The sequence below is a fragment of the Erpetoichthys calabaricus genome, chromosome 3, assembly GCF_900747795.2.
Source record: "Erpetoichthys calabaricus chromosome 3, fErpCal1.3, whole genome shotgun sequence".
NCBI lineage: Eukaryota > Metazoa > Chordata > Cladistia > Polypteriformes > Polypteridae > Erpetoichthys > Erpetoichthys calabaricus.
Window position 1 is genome coordinate 129115368 of NC_041396.2, and position 15532 is coordinate 129130899.

The 15532-nt window shown below is 35.5% G+C and overlaps 1 protein-coding gene across 1 annotated transcript in view; it reads left to right on the forward strand.

The window, feature by feature from the left end:
* Window positions 1-9011, forward strand: part of wdr43 (WD repeat domain 43) — a 95314-nt gene extending 86303 nt beyond the window's left edge. Inside the window, exons 14-18 of the mRNA XM_028797364.2 lie at window positions 297-360; window positions 2821-2934; window positions 5351-5420; window positions 5537-5598; window positions 8422-9011. Coding sequence (XP_028653197.2) covers window positions 297-360; window positions 2821-2934; window positions 5351-5420; window positions 5537-5598; window positions 8422-8541 — 430 coding nt within the window. The 3' untranslated portion in view covers window positions 8542-9011. The remainder of the gene's footprint in view (window positions 1-296; window positions 361-2820; window positions 2935-5350; window positions 5421-5536; window positions 5599-8421) is intronic.
* The last annotated feature ends 6521 nt before the right edge of the window (window positions 9012-15532 follow it).

A 15532-nucleotide genomic window follows, 5' to 3' on the forward strand; every position in this document is an offset into this window, starting at 1 on the left:
GGTCATTTTTTTTCTTTTATTCCTGTTTTTGTTTTTCTTGTATAACAGTCTCTAGCTGAATTTCTCATATGACATTTAGGTCTAAACTGACGTTCGCTTGAGTTAATAAAAATGCAATGAAAGTGCCTTGGTTTAAAAGTTGTTGCTAGTTGCATTGTTTGTGCTAGTTCACAAAGCCAACCTTTGGTAATATGGTGGTGTTGTGTGATTTAAGGAATATTCTTACTAATTTTTAAAATTTATTTTTGAAGTATTTTAGCAACATCCATATTTCTAAATCTGTATTTCTCTTACAGTGCTGGGATGATGGTTCGATGGCTGAAAGCAGTCTTTACTCACCATGCCTCATATCTCTCGACAGTGAGTATTGGAGAGAATATTCTGTTGTTTTCCACAAAGTAACTTTTGAAGAAGTTGAACTAGTATTTAGGATTATATAGTCTTAAAGCCTGAAGATGTCTAACAGTGGATTTTATTGTGCCATTGCAAATGAGCCAGGCATATATTGGCAGTAACTTGTATAGTGATCTACTGCTTTCTTAGTGCAGCTCAAGTGGTCTGTCCATGTCAAAACCACCTTTTGATCTGCTTTGTTGTATGAAAATAAAGTGGGTTTTACTTAGAGAGCAATGTGGATTCTACAGCAATTCCCAGTTTGCCTTTGCCTCATTTGTCACAGGTAAATAGTTTTTATATTTTTGTCTGTACATTTTGTTTGTAAAAAATTTTCATCGTGTTGCCAGAATCATGCAGTGACAAGTGCTGTTGACTCTCGTATCCAGAATTCTAGGTTTGTATTCCATGCCCAGTTATGCATTTTTATCTTAATTGGCAATTGTAGGCTAGCTGTATATGAGTTTGGTAGTATGTGCAAGAGTGAGCCCTGCAATGGGCTTGTGCCCAAATGCTAGTATGCTTTGGAGTCCATTACATGGAATTTGATTTAGTGGGTTTGAAAGGTTATGTGAAATTTGCATAGTTTACATGTAACAGCAGAAGGTAATTTGTTTTTTGTTTGTTTTGTTGTTTACCCATCATGAATGTTTGAGACAGAAATGTTGGTGAAAAGAATTAACCACAGGCATTCTATGGATTTTGTGCTTCACAGCATACAAGAATGGCAAAATGTGTGAGGCCTCCAAAATTGAGACAGAAAGCAGGCCAGAAACCCCACTAGCCTTGCCCAGATAAGGTTTGCTTTCAGCCAGGTTGACAGCCTAATCCACTGGCTGTCTGGCTTTGGACTTCAATAAGCCAAATGGGACTTGTCTTCAAAATTGCAAAAATAATACCAGCGTACCAAAAAATATTAAAAATGCCCCATAATTGTAGTCATTACTTTCAACCTCTAGCTTGTGTAAGGAAAGGGCAACAGAAGGAATCTTTGTTAAAAAAAGATTTTATAGACAAGAAGAGAAAAGATAACGGAATACTCCAATGTCTCACGGCAAAAGGATTTGACTGAAATACAATCCAAATGACCAAGTCCAAATTACAGAAATCCTTTAATCAAAATTCAAAGAACAGTAAAAATTCAAGATAATCGGGGAAAATCAAAATAAGGGCAATATTCACAATAAGAAGTCTTACTTTAACAAAGCATATTCAAACAAACTGCCCGTAACTCTTTCCCAGCATGACTGTAAAGGCTGGGGCAGTTCCTTAGTCGTAGGTAATAATGGCTCCGCCTTGTGGCTGTTCACCCACAAAATACAAATATAAAAAAGCATAATTACGTACATAAAAACTAAATAATAAAAATAATACAATTAAGGGAAAATACAAAATTAGACAAATATGAAAAATAACAATATTAACAAACGCTCTAACTCAATGAACAAAAAGGACAGACCAAAGACATTTAAACATAAGCCAGGTGAGAAACCCTTGCTTACACATAAAAAGGGCACACTACTTCTACTTCATGTTTGAAACATTGAGAAGATAGTTTCATGGCTAGACATGCATGAGTTTCTCATGTAGCTCATTAATTTTTACTGTCATTTAGCTTTTATAAGAACAGAATTACTTCAACAGATTATTAAACATGGTTGTCTTTCAGTCTACCTGAAAATGCCTTTTGGCAAGTGCTTCATGCTGCAAGACAGTTGACAAAAACAAATTGACATTGTTTAATAGGACTAAAGTATGGAAGGGTCTAAACTGGCCGTGCAGAACCATTTATTTTTTTTAATCTGATAGAGTATGCATTTCGCTTGAGGTACAATAATCCTATATCAGGCTTCCCTTGAAACAAAGAAAAACTGAAATTTCTTTATCTGTTTGACTAAACATTTCAAAATAACAAAAAAGAATATAGTTATGTCACTGTGTTTTGCAGGCTTGTTATTACTTCTATTTTATATTTATTCCAATTCATTTTTATCCAAGTATTATGCTCCATTGTTTTAACTAATGTTGTTCTTGTGCTTATCTGTATTTTTATGGGGAGTGTACACTCAAGGTGGAATTACTCAGCTTTATTAAAAGCGGATATACATAGAACTATTCAGATTGTAGAATTTTATCTTTTCTTTGAGTCTTTTCTGGCCGCTCTGTGTGGTGTAAATATGTAAAAAAAAAAAAAAAAAAAAAGAGCAATTTCTTGTCTTGTTAAAGAGTTGTATTTCATTATTTCAGTGTCTGTTAAATTACTCCTAAAATATGGTTCATTTTAATTCTAGATTTTGTATAATATATTTTTCTCAAATTGAGTTAAGTGGATAACTGGCCTTTTTTTGTTTTGGAAGCATAAGGTTACAATTAGGTATTTGTATCTTGGTCTTTTATACTTATTTTATCCTTGTCTCCTTATTACAGTTGCCGGATTTGATATCTCAACTGGGTGTATTGTACCATATGATTGAATCGCGTGTCAAGATGTTTCAGAAGCTGGCAAAGCTGCATGGGAAACTATACCTCCTCATTACACAGGTAGAGGTTGTGGAAGTTAAAATTAAATGCATTCATATAATTTTCAATTTCAAAAAATCATGAAAAACTAGGCCAGTTATCAATTGTTACTGCTTTACTTGTATTGTTTAGCAACATCCTTAAATGTTAGGTTGAGTAAGTTCTCAAAAGAGCCACAAATAGACTTTACTATGAAATTTGTGGCAGTAGGATCTCTAGAATCATTTGTGTGCATGTTCGTATTTAATCCTTTCATGGATATTGTCATTTTTTGCAAGCTGCACACAAATGACCCTCAAATTAATGTTAATGAGGATTTCTATACAAGTACAAGCACAGTTGCCTGGACCTGCTGTGATTAACTGCATTAATTCAGGTAAGGTGCATCAACATGACTTAAAACTCCTGCTAAAAAAGACGTATGCTTAAGTGTTTATCAGATTTGACTAGGCATGTTAATAGCTACCAGTTTTATGGGGTTGGGAGGATGATAGGCTTTATGTGTGGCTTTAAACTGTTCATGGATTGTTGCTTGTGTATTTATCAAAAACAACTAAAATCCAGTAAATTTATAAATTAATGAAGAGTAAGAGTAGATTTTATGAGATTTTTTTCCAATTTGGGAGATGATTTTAATACATTACACCTAAGTTTTTTATTCAGACGTTTTGTCAAGCTCCAAAGAAATACAAGGCAAAACATGTGGATCAGAATGGAACAGGTGGTAAATCCTAACCGATTCCTATACTGTATGCCATCGTTTTCATTAAAGTACCACTCATTTTATAAAGAAGCATTCTAATTTATATAATAATGCTTGAATGCAATAATAATTTAAACACTTCAAAATTTCACATATTTTCTTTAATAAATAAAAAGTATATAAATAAATATAGAGTAGTGATGATAGTATCAACAGCTGGAAGTGACAGTATATAACACATTCTAGAAAGCAAAATGCAAGTTTCCAAAGGTGCACACAATGTCAGTGTCAATTTATTTATATAGCACATTTAAAGCAACATAGGAATGCTGTGGCCAAAGTGCTTTACAATAATAGAATAAAAGAAAAAAATAGAATACAGTGATCCCTCGCTATATCGCGCTTCGCCTTTCGCGGCTTCACTCCATCGCGGATTTTATATGTAAGCATATTTAAATATATATCGCGGATTTTTCGCTGCTTCGCGGGTTTCTGCGGACAATAGGTCTTTTAATTTCTGGTACATGCTTCCTCAGTTGGTTTGCCCAGTTGATTTCATTGGCAGATGGCTGAGAAGCTATCCAGCTTACTTTCTCTCTTCCTCTCTCTCTCTCTCTCTCTCTCTCTCTCTCTCTTGCGCTGACGTAGGGGGGTGTGAGCAGGGGGGCTGTGTGCAGCTGCTTCCTGAAGGACAGGCTGCACGGAGCTTCGCATACTTAAAAGCTCAAAGGGCACGTATTGATTTTCTGTGGCTCTCTCTCTCTCTCTTCCTGCTCCTGACAGAGGGGGTGTGAGCTGCCGCCTTCAACAGCTTTGTACCGGCAGTGCTTCGCATACTTAAAAGCCAAAAAGCCCTATTGATTTTTTTTTTGACTGCTTGCTTTGCACTCCTTTGAAAAGGAAGATATGTTTGCATTCTTTTAATTGTGAGACAGAACTGTCATCTCTGTCTTGTCAAGGAGCACAGTTTAAACTTTTGAAAAAGAGACAAATGTTTGTTTGCAGTGTTTGAATAACGTTCCTGTCTCTCTACAACCTCCTGTGTTTCTGCGCAAATCTGTGACCCAAGCATGACAATATAAAAATAACTATATAAACATATGGTTTCTACTTCGCGGATTTTCCTATTTCGCGGGTGGCTCTGGAACGCAACCCCCGCGATGGAGGAGGGATTACTGTAAAAGAAAAAACAAACAAAAAACATAAGAATGCAATTCAATGAAGAAAGTTAATGTATTATCCAATAAATGAAATACATGGTAAATAAGAAGCAAATCAGTTGTTTGAAGAGCCGTAATAAAGTTCAAAAGTAGTCAAAGATTAGACTGTAATTATTAATAACAAAGTAATTTATGATCTCATTTAAATAAAGTGTTAATGTATACTAAAAAAGCATTCTGTGTAGTTGTTTTGCAAGCTAATCACAAAACATTGCATGTGCCTGTTACGGTCTCTGGCTTTTCAAAGCATTTTTAAAAAAAGCTAGCCACAAGGACCTTGTTGTTCTATTCAACAGATCAAAAGCATGGAGTACCCTGACCTCTTGCAGGTAGTCTTAATTATTCTGATATAGTATGTATTGAATGTAAGACAAAAAGTACCAAAAAACAGCTTTGCATGAGGTTTAAAATTGTTGTCCAATAACGGAAGTTACCACGTGTTGCTTTTCAGATTTGACATTAGAAAACTATTGAGGCCGTAAATCTTAATGACTTTTCTGACCTTATTTTCCAGATATCTGCCTTAGAGAGCTCAATAAACAATACAGAGTTAAATCAAGAAGCCAAGTTGGTCTATGAGGAAGGTAAAGACTTTTTTTTTTTTTTTTGTAGTACTGTTAAACAACATTCAATTGATGATGCCCTTGAGTGAATATTGATCTATTTTGGACAATTGGTAATATATACCGTTCAATTTCAGAGTCTTCAGATGAAGAAGGGGGGTCGGGGGATGAAATGCTTGGCGAAGATGATGATTCTAATGTAAGTTACTGCATAGGGTAATGTGTTAGTAGCAAGAATGTTAATTGTTTTGCAATTCTGTGGCAGTTTGTTCCATACAAGTTACAAAAGAAACTGATTTTTTTTTTTAGTCCTCAATGGAGTGCAGTTAACATAGCTGTGACCTAAATTAATGTACTAAATAACTAAAAATGCTTTAATTTTCTTTGATGCTGGTCAGAGTATCCAGGTCTGAATTCAGTGTGTTAAACATAGTAGAAAACACCATGAATTCTAGGATGTTATTGGTTGTTGATAATTAGAACTACATTTTTATAATTTTTTTCATATACTATTTCTGTTAAATTAATCTTTTACACCAAGTCTGATAGTTTGTTCCCTAAAGGAAAACAATTGTGATCCATTGATTAAAACATGCTAAAAGATATTTTATTCTTTCCACAGATAGATAGGTAGCTAGGTAGGTATGTTAGAATCATTTTTATCCCAAGGGTGGAAGTTTGGCTTTTTACAGAAGCTCAATAAATAAGTAAACAAACAAGTACATGAATACATTAACAAATGGATACACACAAGAGTTGCGTTATAAAAAAACACCTTGGTTAAAGATATGAAGAACAGTCACAGTGAGGCATAATAAAGACATATTGCAGTAGGTATACATAAGGCAAGTTAAGTTTCTTCACACACTTCTGGCAAGTAATTGTTGACTTAAAGTACTCTGTGCTGCTGTGTTAGAGAGAATGTGCAGCATTGTTCATCATGGCACTTTTTTTTTTTCCTCTCCTCCTTCCCTTCTTGCCCCTTTGCTGCAGCCTCAGCTAGGTCACCTGTATGTCCCATAATGGAGTTTGCCTTTTTAATTAGCTTGTTAATTCAGTTAGTCTTTCTTGAAGTGATGTTACTGGCCCAGCACACTACAACATATAAAAGTTCACTGGCCATTTATAAAGCCTGTAAAGGCTGTCACTACCCTCATTCCCCTTTCTAATATAGTCCATCTGTGTTATAAGACTGTCTAGCCTGTCATTGATGTGGACCACCAAGTAATTGTCACAGCGTACCACCTCCATATCCATTCTCTGAATAGTGACTGGGTATAGAGGCCCTTTGGTGTGGTGAAAGTCAATAACTTTGGTTTTGCTGATGTTACGTTGCAGATAACTTCTCTTTGCAGTGAGATACAAAGCTCTCCACCTGACTTGTGTACTCTTGTTTCATCCCTTTTAATTAATATATTGCATTAGTGTAGTATCATCTGAGAATTTGCAAATTGCATGACATTTCTGGCATTAACTAATTTGGCCTACATTTATAAGCATGACTGTTTATAAAATAAATGGGCTTCCTCATTGGGTTACACAAGTTTCATAAATAGGTAGTTTGTCTTTGAGCTCTTCACTGCCTTCATATAGCTAATTTTGTAGTCAGAACCAATTTTTAAGCTGAGTTTACACCTATAAATTGTTCACTTCCAGTACCTGTTGTGTTTTCATATGCTAAAGGCAATGTGTTTGCATCACTAACTATTTAACAGTCATATAGCACAACATATTACAGTCTTCCTTGTAATGCTCTTTAATGGGTGGGTGTTGTTACTCTTGTATCACATGGTTCATTCTAATGTGCAGTATGGTATGGTTCTCTTAATACTTAACACACATTGCTTAACATGCTAAAGATGTACTATGTTTTATCCATGGACTAAGAATGAGATGCTGTACTTTAGGAGCCCGTTTAAAATTTAAAAGTTGATATGTTTCTTGGCTGGCAGTAGTGCAGTGACTAATAGATTTTTTTTCCAAATAACTAGTTTATAAAATTGTAAGCAGTTTTATTTTTTTTATGCAACAATCATATAATGTATTGCTTATTTGAAAGCATTAGTTGAAGGACTGTTGTTGCTCCACCAGCAACCCTATAGAGAATTTTTGTTTCTGCCCCGTTATTTGCAACTATGCCCATAGTTCAATTTAAATTGAACTATAGAAGCAAACATGAGCATAATGTTTCATTATATTTATGAGGAAATTACACTCGAAAACAGATGCTTGTAATGCTGCTTTCTTTAAATTAGTGGTCTTTACCTAGAATTCTTTTCTCAAGAACTGGGACACATCTGCTCAAAGACTTGAGTCTTGACCAGGCACCAGCAGCATGTAACAGTGTGTTATCATCTAAATACTTTTTGAGCTTGCTGTATATTAATGCATTTAGTATGTTTACATACCTGTATAATAGAACTATCAGGGTGTTTGTATTCACTTCTTAATCTTGTATTACTGCTATTTAAGATTTTTATCATGTAGCTTCTTTTTTTATACACAGATTCAGTTTTTGTTTTCTTAATACAGTAGAGCCCTAATTTAATATTGCAATGTTTAACATTTTTTTTTTTTAAGAAGTTGCGTTTGTATTTTTTTTAAATGTTTTAATAAGTATGCTATAATTTTCTTGTTAAAAATAAACATTCTTAAACAGTTTTAAAATTATCAAGTAATCCACTATTTAACAATTTCATATTAACAACGGTTCCCTGCAAAATGAAGTTTTGCTGTACTGTATGTATAGAGAATACAATATATGCAATTGGAAAGACAAAGTACATATTTCACTGTAGATCTGTTAATTGAAATTAATAAGTAATTATTAAATCCAAGACAATAATAGTTATCATTTTTGTGATAATCATACATCCCTGCACTTTTTATTTAATTAGAAATCTGTTACTTTCACCTTTTTGTCTAACTATATAGATGGTTTTATTAAGAAAATATATTATTTTTAGGTGGTAGTTCATGTTCTTTGTTCAGAATATTGGAAGTTGTTGTTTTATTTTTACAGAACTGGGAGGAAGAAGATGACCATTTGGAAGATGCAGGTTCAGAGGACTCTGAAGAGATGAATGTTGAATCGAAAGTTAATGGAGATTCTGAACCAGAGAATGAAAGTGAAGAGGAATAACTAGAACATCAGTTACTGACCTTACCTGTGTTTGTTTTGTTTTGATAATTTTATTAATTTTATACAACTGAAAAGAACATACCCTTTGGCCATAGATGCCTGGCATTTCTCCCTAGGACAGCCTGTGAGGGAGTAGTCTAATTTTCAACAATATGCTGATTATCAGAAGACTGTGTTCCATTCTTCATTCTATCAAGAAAAAAGTTCTTGGTGGGTCACAGTGTATATCCTTTTTTTTTTTTTTTTTCTTCTTCTTCTTCTTCCAATTTTTCCCTAAGGCCGCAGTGACATATCAGGAAGGACATCTCCCTAATCCAAACTTGACCATAATTAATCTTTTCTATATGCCTATGTAAATCTCTTGTTTGTACAGTGCAGTACTTTGTATTAACAACCCTTTTCATCACCACTGTTGGTGACAGGGTTCTACTGCAAAATTAAAAGGAAAAAATATGTTGAGAGGACCCTTACATGATATCTGTTGTGTTTTATTTTAAGCACTGTATTATGCCTCTTTCTTCTTTTGAAATTCAGGTAGGTATGATAAATATTTCAGTACTAATGCTGCACTATTTATAAAGCAAACAAAGTGACTATTAGTGATTTGCATATTTAGGGACAGTAAAGTACAATTTGGTATGGTTTGAAATGCTAGGGACTGATTATATCCAAATATAGGGGTGAAAGGTCTTTAGAGGCAAGCTGAGGAAGGTGTTTACTCATATTAATTAGAAACTCTGAATGGTGATGGTCAGAGGCAGTCATACATTGTTTTAGAAGTAATACTAACACCAAACCTTTATTTTACATAGAATATGTCAACAGTGAAATATCCTAAGATGCTATAAAAATAGTGCAGTTTACATGTAAGTTGGATCAGTCTTTTTAAAGGCTCTTTGTGTCGTTGATCAATTGTCTTGGTTACTAAAAGACATTATTTGCCAAGTCAAAGATGATAAACATATCCTGTTTAGCCATGTTCCTTAAATACTTATCTTGTAGTTTTTATTATTTGACTTCACTTGGATTGGTGTGAGATTACTGTATGCTAGGGATGCAACGAAACTGATACTGTTACCAGATTTTGGTCTGATACAGTGCTCCGTACTTGTACTCATAAAAATGCTGATACCTATAACCGTTACTATTAACGTGTGTGTGATTATGTGAACTATAAAGAAAAGAAAAAAAAAATACAAAATGTCTGTGATGTAGAAGTTATTTTAAAATGAATGATGAAAACCAAAGCCTCTAACGGACTGTAAACTGTGAAAGTAAACATAAGAATGAGCATAGCGCACAGCATCAGCCAACATTGCAGCAGACTCTAACAAAGAGGGAAGAAATGTCAGAATAATAACCCGCTGGTAGTGAAAATAACTACATAAAAAATAGTTTGCCCAATATATTGATCTTGACATCAACCACTGGCAGTTGATAATGTGGGATTTCAGCTCCTCCTGAGAGGGTTGGAACCCAAGTTTACAGCATGCCAATTTGTTCCCACATCACAGATATGTACAGGATGTACAAGTTTGTTTTTTTTTTAAAAAAAAAAACAAAAAAAAACCAAGCAACACTATTTGTCTAATGTGTTTATCATTAATTTAATTGCATAGTGGATAGATGAGAATTTCGCTCTTTAACAGGTTATGCTGCATGCAAAGCAGTTTCGAGGCTCCCTCAAGGCCATGCAATAGCAGATGCATTTCAGCATTTTCAGCAATAGCAGATGCATTTCACTTGGACCATTCTGGAAAGCTATGTGCACGTTGTGGTCCGCGACAATGCCAAAAATATAATAAGTCATTGATGATGCTGGAGTCTGAAGTGTTGCTCATACATTTCAGCTAGCAGTAGCGGAGGGTGTTTATGCTTAGCAAAGTGTTGGCAGATGCTGTGAAAGATGGGCGTAAAATATTTAGACATTTTAAGCATTCCGCCATAGTGTACTACCACTTAGAGGACATTCACCATAAATGCTCTACTTGATCCCCATTTAGTAGGCTATGTGATGCACTACATTTAAAAGCAGCACGTGTGGAAGTGACACTGTTTACTTTTTCTAGATCATACTCTAGTTCACAGGTGTCGAACTCCAGTCCTCGAGGGCCGCAGTGGCTGCATGTTTTTTTTTCTAACCATCTTCTTCATTAGTGAGCCGTTTTTACTGCTAATTAACTTCTTTTGCTTTAGTCTTAATTAACTTGACTCAGGCCCCTTGATTGTCTCTTTTTCCTTAATTAGTAGCCAAACAATAATGAGACATCAAACAAGCCACCATATGACAGAAAAAAACTGAAAAATCAATAGATTTGGAAATGTCTGCTGTGGCAGAATGAGAGCAGCAACAAGCCATTGAATTAAATAACGGGCTTACTTAACAGCAAGAATCAGCTTCTCATTAAGAGACTGGTTGGAGTGAAATTGGTTGGAGTTCTAAATCCCAGTTTAGCTGGTCATCTGTTGGCTCGTTTCACGTCTCATTTCTGTTTGGCTGCCATTTAATGAAGAAACAAATCATTTCAGAGGACTGAATCCTTAAAAACGGCTATTGAAATGAAGGGAAAAGGAGTTAATTAGCAGTGAAAACTACTCACTGATTAGGAAAAGGGTTCGAATGAAAACCTGTAGCCACTGCGGCCCTCCAGGCCCAGAGTTCGACACCCCTGCTCTAGTTTCTCCATCTAAAAAAAAAAAAAAAACGGTAAAAGCTAAGGTGACTTCTTAAAATGAGAAAAATAATGAAATTCACTATTTAAACTATGCTATGTATTTTTCATGCATTTAGTTCACTTTGAAACATTTTGTTACCTTCTAAGCTTTTTGTAATTGAAGAGTTTTTTTCAGACGCGACAAATGCCTGGTTTGTCTCTTTGTGTCCATCTATCTTTCCATTTAATTACATAAGCATATCTGTACTAAAGCGGTTTCGTTTTGTGGAGATGTGATTCCGTTGCCTTTGCTGACACCGACTTCTGGCAGAGTGGAGCACAGCAAGTTTAGTTTACAGGGTTGTGGTGTTCGTGTGCCAGCCACTGAGTCTGGGAAGCCGCTGGGTTAGAGTCTGTGACCGTTATGTGATCTATATTACTGGCACAGTGGATTAGAGCAAATGTAGCTCACAGGTTGTGTTGTTTGGGCGCCACCTACTGACTCTGGGAAGCCGCTGCGTTTGACTCTGGGGCGGATGCCACGGCGCATTACGTTGTGTTATTTGGGCGCCACCTACTGACTCTGGGGCAGGCGCCACACTGAATGACCGTTATGTGATCTACAATACTGGTACAGTGGATTAGAGCAAGTGTAGTTTACAGGTGGTGTTGTGTGGGCGCTTAAAGGTTGTGTTGTTTGGGCGCCACCTACTGACTCTGGGAAGCCGCCGCGTTTTGGAAAGCCGCTGCGTTGGACTCTGGGGCGGGCGCCAAGGCCGCAGTGTGCATGCGCCTCAGTGCGTCCGCCGTGCATATATTAACTGTGGTTTAGTAAAATAGATTGTTGAGCACTGAAACTAGTTGACATCAGGTAATCTCAATCTCATTCTTTTGGTCACCACTGAAAACTTCTGACCATACCTTATATAGGATATTTATGGGAGTCACATATTGGTATATATACCCAGGGCATGATCCTAGAGGGGCATTTAGTTCAACTTAGTCTGCTTTTATGCTTGTGTTTAGAAGTATGATACAATTTTTCTGACCATATTTAATAATGTTTACTCACTACAACAGATGTTAAATGTGAGATTTAAAAAAAAAAAAAAAACCCACATTGTTTCTACTCCATTAGAACTAGTGCTATGCTAAGGTGTCATCCGTTGCATGGGTCCTAATTTGGGATCCTGAGGTGGCTTGTCATGTGGTGGGTGCAACAATGGGCTTTATCAGTGCATTAAGTTGAATGAAATTTGTGTTTAAATTTACAATGGAAATTCTGAATGATACACAATTTTTAAAACAAAAAAGTAATGCTACCCTTGGGCAGGAACTAGTCTTGAATGGATGCCAGTCCATTGCAGGGTATACTTGCGTCAGGCCAGTTCAGAGTTAGTTCAGTTGGACTCCTGTCTTTCATGCGTGGTTAGAACCAGAGTACCAGGAGAGATTTAAATGCATGAATCACATCTTGGCAACAACCAGAATATTGAATATACTTAAAGTATTTATTCATATAAAGAAGAGTTTCATTAATTACAACAGACTGCTGTACACATTTGCATATTGAGTATATGTAAAAAAGTATGCAATGTAAACACAAAATATGTATATACAGCCTTTGTCATCTCAAGAATTCTAGATTCATATGCCATCCTAGTGAATGTTTTTGTGGAGTTATTGCAAAGTATTTTGTGAGTTTTTCTCTGGGTACCGTGGAGACAATTAAAAAAAAGAACTGTTTTTGATCAGGCATTTTTATGTGTGTATGGGAGTAACTTGCATTTGGGTTGTTCAAGCAGATCATCAAAGAGGAATCCTTACTCATACGCATACAAGGCTACACAGTAGGAGGGGCTTGAATACTGAATGCAGATAAAAACAAGCTGAACCCAATTCTGTAGCTAGGGAGTACAGATTTACTGTCGGTTGCCAGTTTCTTTCAAGGTTGTCTCTGAGCAGCACATAATTTGCAAAGGAATGCAGCTAAGGCTGTGAGGAAGAATAATGAACAGTCACAGTAATTCCAAGGCTAAAATATCCACAGAAACCAGACCTTCAGCTCCACAATACGTCTGATTTTCTTCCACAGCTCTTAAAAACAAAGGTGGTGCTTTTTTTTGCTTGAAGTTCTGGTGTTGTATTATTAATACCTAACAGAGGTGCATCAATACAGATGATGCATTTTCAATTTGTTAAATGAGACTTAGGTTTAATTTAAGATTTAGATAAAATATAGATTTTAAGTGAATAAATTGTATGATCAAGAGAAACTACATTATGGTGTGCATATTGTAAAAATGTGTTTTTAAACGTACATTTAGTAGAAGGTTATGAGAAGCAAAATGCGGGCACGGTACTAATGAATCTCACAGTGTCATGCTATCTGAGGTGATCCTGAGTTAGTCAGTGAGATGCTACAGAAACTGCTTTGAGGAGGGATTGTGAATGGGGATAAGGTGCAAGGGCCAGCATGAAAGGTTAATGTTTTAGAGTACATTATTGGCCAAAAAAGAGACCACTTTAGAAAAGGGGACTGTTAGACCTATACCTCTTTTGAATAGATCGACTAAACAAATTATTGGGAATAAGAACTGCATTCTGGGATGCGATTATGTAACTGTAATAACCGAGGAAAAATACACATGTGAAAGCAAGTGTTAAAAACAAGTGTTATTATCTGTTTAGATAATATGTTTAAATACAGGTAAATTAACCAGTGTGTACATTTTTGTATAAAGATCCAAAATAGGGACTTTTGGGAGCTTTGTTGTGTAACTTGCATATAATAATTAGCTTAAAATAACTTCTGATAGGTAGAAACAAAGAGAAATTCTCAGTCATCTGATTTTTGACTGATATCACTTACTAAAATATAGCCAACAAGCCATTGTATAAAAAAAGTCATCTCTTTTTGCTTGATGAAGATGCTATACAGCTTTTAAGAGAAGTAGAAGACATGGCCTTTGATATTAGAGCTCTGAAATGCAGAGTTAGTATGAGAGATGTGGCTTAAGCAGTTTTGAAGACTTAATGAAACTGGCTGTCAGAAGACAAAAGTATGGAACCTCTTACAAAATGAAAATATGCTCTAATGGAGAAAAGGAGAAAGGATATGCCACGATAATGCACCAATTAAAAGAATGCCTTACTTGTTTTAAGAAGAATGGATTCCCTAATTTACACAGACATCTGTCTCTTGGCTTTACAGACATTGATTTGAATTGTTTGTTATATTTTCTTCTATTCCTGACTTCTAGTATTTGATGCCTGGTTTCTCGGCAAATAAATATAAGTAATGTTTAAAAAAAGGTTTGAGTATCATCTCATTCAAAGTGCCTTGTTCACTGATACTATATGCCCTAAGTGAGTGCAAAATAGTGAGCTGTGTTCATTTTGATGAGTAATATGCCTTGTAAATGATTGTATGTCTTCAGTTTCAAGGCTTGCTTATTCAAATCATTAGTAGTTTGTTCAGCTCTTCCAAAGGTAGTGTTCTGATTCCTGAAATATATAGGTAACATGGCAGGAGGTTTTTTGGCCTCTGTTTAGAGTATCTGTGCATCCCAGCAGGAGTGCAGCTCTCAAAGCGGCTCTTGACTTTTGCTTTCAGGGGTAGCATCCATGAACTGCAGGATATAGGTGTCCATGATTGAAACAGCTTCTGGCCTCTGCTATGGTGTTGAAGCTGAGGTAGCCAGCCTCGGCCATTGTTTAGGTGTTCTTGTATATCGAGTACACTGTGGTAGTGTCTGTGATGAGAATGACCGATGAGTGAATGTTAAATATGTAAGACCTGCAGGATGCACAGTACATGCAAATCATTCCTAATAAATTATACATTTCCGGTATTAATTTCCAGTACAAAAATAACCTTAAAGGTTAAAATGCCATTTGTGAACACTTTTTCCATTATAAAACAGATGAAAACAAAAATTGCAGCAAGTATTGGACATGTTGTATGAATGCTCTGCACCTGTTTCCTTGATGCCTCAATGTTATTAAATGGAAGCATTTTCACAAGTAGTGGCAGCGATGCATTCTCACATGCAGGCTTCTTTTGGGAAACCCTTTTATCATCTGTTTTCTTAGCTTGGTACTGTATGTAATACAAGGATGGAAAAAGTGAAAATTGTTACAAAAATGCTTAAGTGCAATCAGATTTCACATATTTCTTTACTGCATCTTTTTTTAAAGTTAAGTCCTTAAGAGCATTTAAACATGCCCTTTAACTTTTATGTTACAGTCAGGGTTTCTTTGTTTCATTTAATTTTTGTCAATATTGTTCATCTATTATTTATGATTCATTTATTGTGTGTTTGTGTTTAAAGGAA